General features: G+C 55.5%; 4 protein-coding genes across 4 annotated transcripts, besides 1 other annotated feature; 3 read left to right on the top strand and 1 right to left on the bottom strand.

Annotated features, from left to right (window-relative positions):
• PODANS_0_1170 (uncharacterized protein) lies at window positions 1-1,425 on the top strand (the record flags this gene model as incomplete). The annotated part of the gene is made up of 1 exon (XM_001903127.1): window positions 1-1,425. One exon carries the CDS (start codon window positions 1-3, stop codon window positions 1,423-1,425), a length of 1,425 nt encoding a protein of 474 aa, XP_001903162.1.
• A 393-nt stretch (window positions 1,426-1,818) lies between these two features.
• On the top strand, window positions 1,819-2,968 carry PODANS_0_1160 (uncharacterized protein; the record flags this gene model as incomplete). Its single annotated transcript, XM_001903126.1, has 2 exons — window positions 1,819-2,057; window positions 2,125-2,968. 2 exons carry the CDS (start codon window positions 1,819-1,821, stop codon window positions 2,966-2,968), a joined length of 1,083 nt encoding a protein of 360 aa, XP_001903161.1.
• Window positions 2,969-3,090: 122 nt separating this feature from the next.
• Window positions 3,091-3,171, top strand: a tRNA (tRNA-Ser).
• Window positions 3,172-5,837: 2,666 nt separating this feature from the next.
• Window positions 5,838-8,470, top strand: PODANS_0_1150 (uncharacterized protein; the record flags this gene model as incomplete). Its single annotated transcript, XM_001903125.1, has 3 exons — window positions 5,838-5,932; window positions 6,005-7,847; window positions 7,964-8,470. 3 exons carry the CDS (start codon window positions 5,838-5,840, stop codon window positions 8,468-8,470), a joined length of 2,445 nt encoding a protein of 814 aa, XP_001903160.1.
• A 901-nt stretch (window positions 8,471-9,371) lies between these two features.
• PODANS_0_1140 (uncharacterized protein) lies at window positions 9,372-10,219 on the bottom strand (the record flags this gene model as incomplete). The annotated part of the gene is made up of 2 exons (XM_001903124.1): window positions 9,372-9,934; window positions 10,027-10,219. 2 exons carry the CDS (start codon window positions 10,217-10,219, stop codon window positions 9,372-9,374), a joined length of 756 nt encoding a protein of 251 aa, XP_001903159.1.
• Between the last annotated feature and the right edge of the window lie 57 nt (window positions 10,220-10,276).

Genomic DNA, 10,276 nt, shown 5'->3' with positions numbered 1-10,276 from the left:
ATGCACGTCTTCATCAACGGGGCCTGCCCTTGGCTCAACCCCCATCTTCGCAAGTTCATTCTCGACCATGTCCCCGACGCCATCTTCTATGATAGCTTTGAGGACTTTCCCAATGAGCCCCTGGAGGAGTCCTTTCAGTACCTGGACGGCTGGGAGATTGGACGCAACTTTGCAATTCTCAACAACTCCAAGAACGGGCTGATCAACGCCTACCCATCCAGCGACGCTTTGGCACGCAAGGACTACCTCGCCAGGGTGGTCGACTTTTGGCGGGCAAAGAGACCCGAGAGCAAACTGCCCGACCATGTTCCCCTCACTGTGAGGCTCTCGCTTGACTACGCCGAGTACGTAGACGAGTCGCTCACAGCGGCCGACGATCTGACCTTGCTGTACTCGCTGGAACAGAATGAGAGCCGCGAGCCAATTGAGAGAGACTGGTGGATTTTGAAGCCGGCGCTGATTGATTGTGGCGCGGGAATCCGAATCTTCAGCACTGTGGAGGAATTGGCTAGTCACCTGGAATTAGCCGAGTACGAGTACACTGACGACGAGGAAGAGGAAGAGGAAGAGGAAGAGAGGGAAAAGGAAAAGGAAAAGGATGGCGTCTCGCTGTCGTTGCCCGGACTGAATGCTTTGGACGCGTTGGTCACAACCATCAGCGGGTTTGGGCTTGACGAGAAGAAGGCGCAGGGTGGGGGCAAAGGCGACCACAAACGAGTGCAATACGTCTTCAAGAAGGACGGACGGATTCCTTCGGCACAGATGCGGGAGTTTGTCGCGCAGCAATACATTGTCCGCATACCACCAGTTGAGGGCAAGAAGTGGCATGTCAGGGCGTACGTCTTGGCCATGGGTCGTTTGAAGGTTCACGTGTTCCGAGAACTACTCGCTCTTTTAGCCTGCGAGGACTACCAGCCCCCATGGGAGAACCCAAGCTTGCGGTCGAGCCTCACCAACACGGCTCTCCAGGATGAGGATGAGTTTGTCAGCAACGAGTCCATGAGAGACTTTTGGTCGGACGCAGTGCCCGAGAAGCTGTTGGGGGATGGGTGGAAGGAGGGCGTCTGGGACCAGATATGCAACGTGACAGCGGAACTGTTCAAGGCTGCTGCGCACACCATGGCTGATAAGTTCAACACGGTTGGCAAATCGTTTGAGCTTTTCGCTGCTGACTTTTTGGTCGATGACAACGGAAAGGTGTGGCTGTTGGAGGTGAACGAAACACCGGCCTTTTACAACCATGACAAGGCTGGAGAGTTGGCGCTTCGGCTGATGGAGAGCGTTGTGTTTGCTGCAATGGAGCACATGGGCAAGGCGCGAGCTGGGGATGGGAAGTTCGATGCTGTCAAGAGTCGATTTGTCAAAGTGTTGGACGAAACCACAAACCTGCCTAAGAGTCAGATTACAGAAATAAACTGTTCTTGAGAGAGTGGGGGTTACGCTAGATCTCGATGCTTTGGATACCTGTAAATAAAAATAAAATCGGTGTTTGAGCTCGAGCCATCTTTGAAACGCAAGGAGGTGAACTGGAATGTTTTGTTGACAAAATCACCTGTGGATGTCTCTGAGTCAAGCTGCTACGAAGTCTGATTGGTGCAGCATGTGATGCTGTTTTGTGTTTTATTTGTTCGACGCAAGGGATTGGCTGCCGAGCACACCCTGAATTCGCACCTCCGAACGAGAAGAAATTTTTGCGCCCGGAAATATCAGTTCTACACGTCGCATCTCTCTGTTGTGCATCTTTTGGCAATTTCAATTACATCTTTTGGATTTTACCTTATCTACCTGACTTAATACATGTAGGTGCTGCAGTGCACAATGGCAAAACCTGAGCCCATGGAGATGATCCACGAAACTTGTTTTAAACCGAGGACGCCGGTCATGGTTGGACCGGCAGCTGAAATCATGATGTTTACTGTCAAGCCGAAAAACAAGACTACTCAGGACCGTGACGTGCCCATGGTTCAGCCAGGACGGTCCGCCTCCATGAAAGCTGCCATCACCAAAAAGACGAGCGTCCGGATACGGAACTGGGTGAAGAGATCCAACAGCAGCGGGTATGCAGACGACTAGTACTACCGGTCCACAGCGGAAAGTTATTTTGCTGACACGACATCACATCAGAGAGATAGTTTCTAGAGGCCCAAACAGTTCGTGGCCAGAGATCACGCATCTTGGCGGTGGCCGTGTCAACGACGAGCAAAATCCCATCACTGAGCCGAGCCCTATACCGCGAAGCCGAGCAGTCTCTGCGGACAGTAGGCGAACTCAGTGGCTCGACTTTTATTCGCAAGATGTGACATGCTCGCGGCTGCCATCAGCAAATCCGCCACCGAGACAAGCATCCTTGACGGGGATACGTCCTCCTGACAGGGATGCTGTCGACCTCCGTCCCCTTCCGCTTCGAGTTTCGTCACTAGAACGGAAAGGCGAGCCCTCCCCGATGCTGACACGGAAAGGCTCCATGTGGAAGGCGCTTCCAGTTCTCCCTTCTCAAAAGCAGAACGTGGACCTGTCCACTGAGTCTGCAGATGTTGAAAAGCTGATGGGAAAGATCATGCTGGACAGCCCCTCGCTGCCGACAGGGAGTAATGACAAAACTGCTACCCAGGCGCTTGATCCCAGAACCATACTCCCAAATACCGTCTATACAGCCACCCCGGTGACAGGGCTAAGAACGCCGCCACCGACACCAGATAGTGCAAGCGGCAGCACAGCAACGGCGATTACCATCACCAGACCGATGGGCAGCGATAGCACCGAGGAACTTCCGGCCCGAAAATACTCGGTACATCTCTCTCGCCCGAAATACAGTCTCCAGGAGCGCATGTGGCTCCATCGAAACTACCGTGGCGAAGCACCCTTCCTCGCAGCATGGGGACTGGATATTGCTTCTCAGCAGGATCGAGAGGAAGGTGTGGGTATAGTGAAGGAGTTGATGCTGGAAGAGAGTAAGAGACCAGGGTAGATTTATTTTGATAGTTTAGCTAACTATGCACCTGCTAGAAGCTAGGAAAAGGAAACCAGTTGTGAGGCTTCGAGATGAGAAGTGAGCAGCTACATGTGACCACTTTCCAATATTGTTTGCAAGTCGCTTTGGCGGAGTGGTTAACGCGCGCCCCTGCTAAGGGCGTTCCTTCGGGAGCGTAGGTTCGAATCCTGCAGGCGACGATTTTTTTGGACCCTTACCCTAGGGTACCCCGCTGTTCCCAACCCCCCACCAGCCCCTCGCCACCAGCCCCGCGCCAGCCTCGACAGACAGGGGATTGTTTTGTTACTTGTGCTCAGCTAGCTATGGGTTTGCCCCTTGGTGCTTTACATATGCTGCATCACGCGACCACTTCTCTTTTGTCATGGCGGTATTGTCCTGGCAGAAGCCTTTGCATTGTCAATGACCTTGGTCAAGGCAGGCACGGCAGCGACGCTCTCGGCCCAGGCAGGGTACAAATGCGCAAAGGCTATCTGGGCCTCGTTCCAAGATCCGGGGGTGTAGGTTACCGGGCGAGCTGAAAAGGCCTCCCCGGTGGGATCTGTTATCAGCCCCCATATGTGTTTGTTGTCCTCGTCTGCAGAGTAGTAGAGCTGCGTCATCTGCTGGAGCAGATGGTTCATCTTTTCGGCCAAAAGGCTCTCGTTGTTGTAAAAGTCGACAACGGGTTGGTTGTCCACCACGTTGCCTGCGCACTGGTACTTGCCCTTGAGGACGGACAGGATCTCGTCTCTTGTCGGGGTAGGACTGTCGGGGTAGGACTGCCGGGGGGTGTGGTCTCCCGCAGGCGCATGATCCCTTTGAGGTTTTGGAGCAGGTGAAACTTGATTAGGTAGAGGGTCACGACGGGCGTGAGCTGGAGAAAGCAGGGGCACCACAAGTCGACATGCCCGGTGGCGTCGACATTCTTGTTGTCCAGAAAGGGCTGGGAGAGGTCGGCCCAGTCAAAGCCCTTTTGGGCCGTCCTGCGCCCGCCAGTAGATGAGATCATAAGCTTCTTGGTCCTGGTCAAAACGGATGAACAAGCCCGGAACCGAGTCTCGAGCGCCCTGGTTATCGGGGCGATTGCGGTGGAGAATGTCGAGATACTGCTTCAGCGAGTCCTCGACTCCCTGGCGGCGCCATGAGCGGACCAGTAATTCGCCATAGAGGAACTTCGCCTGGAGATAGGGACGGAGGTGGACATGGCGCCAGAAGACACCATTGACGTTGGGGTCGTCCAATGGGAGCAGCCCCCTGCGAGCACGAATCTTGTCTCCTCGGCCTGGACCCCCTTGGGCTTGGCGCTGATTTGCTTGCAGGTGGGTTTGTGGGTTGGCCAGTCGAGGGTCTGATAGTCGCGCGTGCAGTAGTGAGTAGACGCTGCAGCCAGAGCAGCGCATGAGGCTGTCTGCAGACCTCGCAGTGTTTGGGTATCATTTTGGGAAAGTCCTTTTTCAGGTCTTCGTGGAAGACGATGCGACGAGGGGCAGCCATTGCAATTGGCTGATGCAGGTCGGGAGGCGATCGAATCGAGGACGGTTGGTTCTTTGGTGATAGGCAGATGGGCGGTGAACTGGCACACTGGGAGGTGGGAGGAAGAATTGACGGAACGAAACACGAAAGCACGCGACAACCCCGCGTAAAAAAAAACTAAAAATCAAAGTCAATTAAAATCGAGAGAGGTACGCAACCCAGTGGAGCCCCCAGAGCCATCAGAACCGCCACCCACGCCTATCAATGGCCAATGCCAATGGTGAAGGACAACTCGAGTTTGAGCGAGCAAAGAGAGAGAGGAGACAATGGAGACCGGCCGTTGACTTTGCCAGGGTCTGGTTGGGTCCTGATGCACCATGCACGAACCCTGCGACAACGCATCCATCGCATGCACAGCAGCAACGAAATAGAGGGCAGCCTCAATGCCCAATTGAATCCCCAAATTCCCCAATTGCCCTGCGATCATCAGGACCGACCCTAACCCTCGCACACACCAACCAGCAAGCCGCTGCTGATTGGCGGGCTGGACCTGGAAGAAAGACTTGGGTTGGGCACGACCCGACCTCAACCACCTGAATTGAATCGACGATATCCGTATACCTACTCCGAAGACGGGACCCAGAGACTCAGAAACCCAGAAACCCAGTGCAATCGACCGATGATGAGATGAGTTCAAGTGGAAAAGGCTCCCCCCGTCAGGTGAGGTGAGGGGCACTTCAGCAAGACATTGATGATAGTTGCGCTAGCACTGCGCTGCACAGTTATGCTGATAATCAGGGCCCCAGTTTCCCCGGAATCGCGATGCCGCCGCAGCCAGTGCTCAGATGTGCAAACCTGGAAATCAGCAACATTCAAACCGGCCCAGACTGCCCAACACGGCACATGTCGTCGTGGCCCCTCAGGCTGTCTCTCTCCGTGAAACATTGGGTTCGACAGGCCACGTCGGGGACTCACATGGTTCCCAGACAGCAGCCCTATCAAGGCGACTGGCTACACAGGGGCTCCTGGTTGGAGGGCCCGCTTCCGATTGGGGATAGGCTCGCTGACAGCTCATCAATCCACCTAGGACCGGCAGTGGGTTGAGGCCCAACTCTGGCAAATGGCGAGTCGAGATGCGCCGCCGCTGCACCCAGCTAGCCCTGCAGTAGCGGTAAAGGATTAAGATGGAACTCTTATGGAGTCGTCCCCGGCACGGCTCCACCGCTCAAAGACTTAAGAGATAACCCCGTCGAGTCTTTGGCGAGCAATGAAGACTGATCTCTACAACCTCGACCTCCACTTCACTGTCGAACCATCCAGTCTCATCCGGGCTGCCCTCTTGACTCTCGTTGCCCTCCTCTTCGCCACCATATCCACCCTCACCAGCGAAGCCATGGCCAGAAAAAAGAAGAGCGGTGCCGCCAGGAAGGGAATCGACGGCCAGCTTGCTCTCCCCAGGCACGACATGGATCCCCGTCCCGAGACTTCGTATGTTGTATATATATCTGTTATATCTCACGCTGCCTTTTCAAACAACTGATAAATAACCTGGCTAAGCAGACCATACGCAAGCCCCACCTGCACAGTTCCTTTTGCAAGCCCCTTGGCGCTGCCCAAGGACATCCTCCTCAGAAGCCCCAGGCTCCACGCCGCCTATGAGGATAACCTTCCCGAGCTCCCAGAGATCTCGGATGACATTGGCCACGTTCTTGTACATTACCTCCACACCGGCACCTACGAGACCCTCAAGCCGAAGGCTGCCGACGACCTCCCACGCCAGATTGCCGAGCTCAAGACCAGCATCCAGGCCTACGCCGCCGCGAAACACTACGACCTCCCAGACCTCATGAAGCTTGCCGAGGCCAAGATTGAAAGGTATGGCGAGGGCCTGCCCCTCCCTTCCTTGCTGGAGGTGGCCAGAGACGCCCACCCCAACCTCTGCGACAATGACGACTGGTTTTTGAATTTTTTAAGGGCAAAGATTCGTCCTCATCTCAAGGACGCCAAGGCCCTCCGAGAATCCGACCTGCTGGACCAAATCAGCAACATCCTTTCTCCCAACCGGGTGCTGCTCCGCACCGTCCTGGAAATATTCTGTGAGAGCTATGTCCCCAAGCCGCAGCCTCCACCCCCATCACAACAGGCTGCCCCACAACAGCCACAGAGCCAGCAGCAGCAGCAGCAGCAGCCTAGCACCCCCGGCAGCTCGAGGGCGACATCACCTCCCCCAGCACCAGGGACTCCCATGTCCAACATAGACCTCAGATCCAGGACCATCTCCAGGGAGGACTCATTCCCAACGCCGTCCTCCAGGAAGAGCACCAAGACAGCCGTGCCCTGGCCCTCCCAGGACGAAATGAGTGGGACTGACGGTCAGCATGATTCGCCCAACGAGGCGTCTTCTGACCCCTTCCTGCCCGCCTTGCCCGTTCAGACTTCAGAACAGGTGCAGGTGGAAGAGCCACTAGCACAGTCGAAGCCCGTGTTTGAGCTGGACCCCATCTCGGAGACGCCAACTGTGGTCGAGCATGAGGAGCCGGCCCGTGAGGCATTCAGAGAGGTGGTCGAGGAAATCAAGGTGAAGGCGCACGAACAAGTGCACACTGAAGACTTGGCCCATCTCGCCCCGGTGCTTGAGGAGGAGAAGGAGGAGAAGGAGAAGCAGGTTGAAAAGCTTGGCCCTGTTCCGACCCTCGCAAAGCAGCGCGAGCGCGCCGACTCAGGCAAGCACATCGACATGGACGCAGAGCCGGCGGGCGAGTTCAGAGCTCTCCCAGTTCTCCAGGAGGGCCCCACCTCGTCGGTCCCCATTGTGATCTCCGACAAAGTGCCTGCCCTTGAGCCCAAGATCAATCCTCGTGCGGCCTTGAGACAAGCCGATTCGGGGTTCTGGTCCGAAATCGATACTGCCTCGGAGCACGACCAGGCCGTCGTCGGCAAGGAGGCTCTTACTCCTGCGGTTGTCGAGGTGGAGGTACCTCTGACCCCACCTCTGCAGGAGGTTCTGCCCGTGGCCGAGATCAACGAGCTCGACAGTGCCCCCTCCAAGGCTGGGGATGATCAGGGGCGGGACCAAAACAAGCCTTCCGTTGCTGCGCCTATCAATGATAAGGCCGAGCTCGATTCGCCCAAGGACGAGGCCAAGGAGGAGGCCTCTGAATCGGCTAAAGATGAGGTCGAGACGGCCTCCCAACCGGCCCTGTCAGCCTTGCTTCCCTCCCCCAAGCCCGCCATTGCGCTTCCTAGCAAGCTCGAGCTTCCGGCTGAAATCCTCGAGGCGGTTTCTGCCTCCGTCGCTGAAGACACCCAGGAACAAAAAGAGGAGGACAAGAAGGACCAGATGGAGAAGTCAGTCTTCCCCGCCACCCATCTCTCCCAAGAAGGGCCCTCGATTTCCAAAGAGGTACATCCCTTTTTTTCTTCTTTTTCTTTCCGGCACTCTTCCTTTGGTGTCGTTGTCCCAACGTCACGCCACACCCGCAAGATGCTCTAGTGCTAACCCTTTGTTTTGTGATACAGCCCGAAGTCGCTGAAGCTGCGCCCGCTCCAAAAGTGGAGGTCGAGAACACCGTCACCCAAGGGACCCAGGAGGACGCCGACAAAGTTCCCGACGTTGCTGACACCGTTGGGCCCGCTGAGTCCCAAACGGCTGAGCAGAAGCCGCAGCCGGAGTCGGAGCCCGCTGCGTCGACCGTTGAGCAGCCACAGCCCGTTCCAGTCGTCGTCCCGAAGGCCAGCAGAGCGAGGAGCCTCAGGAGCCTCAAGAACGGCGTCATGGGCAGGGGTTCCTCTTCGTCCCTCCACCTCACACTCGCAAGGACGCGCTCCAAGTTTTCCAGCAGCAACAAGAACCTCCCCGTCTCCGTTTCAGTTCCAGCTGCCGAGTCTTCATCGGCGCCTAAGCCAGAGGCTGAAGCCCCAGCAATCAAAGGCAAATCCCAAAGTCCGGCAGTAGTTTCGGGCAGCGGCGGCGGCTGGAAGAAAAAGCTCTTCCGCTACCCGGTTCTCTTTGGTCGTGGCATGTGACTATCCTCAACCCTCTCCGCACTTTTGTCACGCCCTTCTGCGCCCACACCACCTTTGCAGGCCACGCTCTCGAGGGTTGAGGTGCAGGTACGCAGCCAGGTCACGACCGGCACCACAATCACTACCCCCACCGCAACCTCCTCCAACACTAGAGCCATCTCCTTTGTCGAATCCTTCCCTTTGCTCATAGGCCTCGCCTTCCTCTTTGGCCCTTCTGGCTCTGACGACACCCACCCAGGCGACGAGATCGACTGGACCTTCCTCACCTGCCTCACATTCCAGATCCTCTTTTTCTGGGCTTTCCTACAACACTACGTCACCCCGGCCTTGGTACTCCGCCTCCCCCGTGTTACCAGCCAGACCAAGACGCTGGTCAGGGGTTCACGGCGATGGGCCTGGATGAACAACTGGCATGTTCTGGGCTATCTAAAGTTCAAGAACATCAAAGGGACGACGAAATCGACCATTTCCCGGCAATCTAGACCAAGGCTTGGAGGCTCTGGACGCGCGCAAGGATGGGGCAGAATATGATTATGATGAAAGTGTATGACATTCTCCTTTGTTATTACCCCTTTTCTTTTTTTCATCTCGAATTTTCCCTTTGTTATTTGTCAGAACGATAAATATGCGGCACAGGCATGCATACAGATTGATATGAAATGCATGATAATGGCCACGGTAGGGATGATGGGAGGTTGGCATGGGGTTTCGGATATCTCGGGTTTTGTTGTTCTTTTTTCTTTTTTCTTTTCATGATCATTTTTGCCTACAAAACTCGCGAGATTAGATAGCATCGCATCAGTCGCATACATAGCATGGCGGAGATACTTGAGAATACTAAGCATGGTTGGCGTTTTCATTCAATATCATGTTTCCCTTGCTCACAAGCAGCTCGCACGGTTCAAGAGCTTTCTTTCCCTCCTAGATACCTGTACACCACTCTGGAGTCCAAGCCCATGCAGTCCTCGGCCGCGCTGGCAGCTGTATAGACACCCAAACCAGACACACCGAGGACATTCTTGGCACCCACCTGCCGCGCCATGGCGATTGCCAGTCCCATGTCTTTCTTCATCAGCTCCACCCTGAATCCGCCACGGTAGCCATTGGACGAGGGTGCCTGTGGACAGACATTCGGAACAGGGTTAAACACATCACATTGCCGGTTCTGTGCCGTCCCAGACGCGAACACAGACGCAAGTATCGTGCGGTCGATACCGGCTCGCATGCCCATGTCCATGGCTTCTGAAGTGGCGATGGTGATGATGCCAGAGAGGTAGTTGTTGGACAGCTTTGCGGCTAGCCCCAGAGATGGACCACCACATGGTATGGCTTGGCTGCCCATTTTCAGTAGCAGGTCCTTGAGACAAGATAGGTTGGTGTCTGCAGGCGAACAGCCCATGAAGAAGGCTATTGTGCCTTTGACTGCCCCTATTTGCTGTACGCGTGAGAACTTCCTTGCGAGCACTCATTTGAAAAGAAGATTGGCCCTACCTAGCACGCCTCCTTGACTAGGGGTCAGCGTCTAATACCAGCATGAACATGGGGCGCCAACTAACCAGATACCGGGCAGTCGTAGAAGAAACTGCGGGGTGCGATCTTGGAAACTTCAGACTTCACATGCAAAGAGGTTGCGGTATCGATGGTTGAGCAGTCGATGAGTATTTTGGCACTGTCTGGACCCAGGGTGCTGGCAATACCGCTGTCTGGGTCAAGATAGACGGATCTCACGTGGCTGCTTTCCGGGAGCATCGTGAATACCACAGTCTTGGGAAGCAAGCCCCCTGGTTGTCAACAACAGCAAACAAA

The sequence above is a fragment of the Podospora anserina genome, chromosome 2, assembly GCF_000226545.1.
Source record: "Podospora anserina S mat+ genomic DNA chromosome 2, supercontig 1".
Classification (NCBI taxonomy): Eukaryota; Fungi; Ascomycota; class Sordariomycetes; order Sordariales; family Podosporaceae; genus Podospora; species Podospora anserina.
The sequence above is the reverse complement of the archived record's forward strand: the minus strand, read 5'-3'. Positions and strand labels throughout refer to the sequence as shown.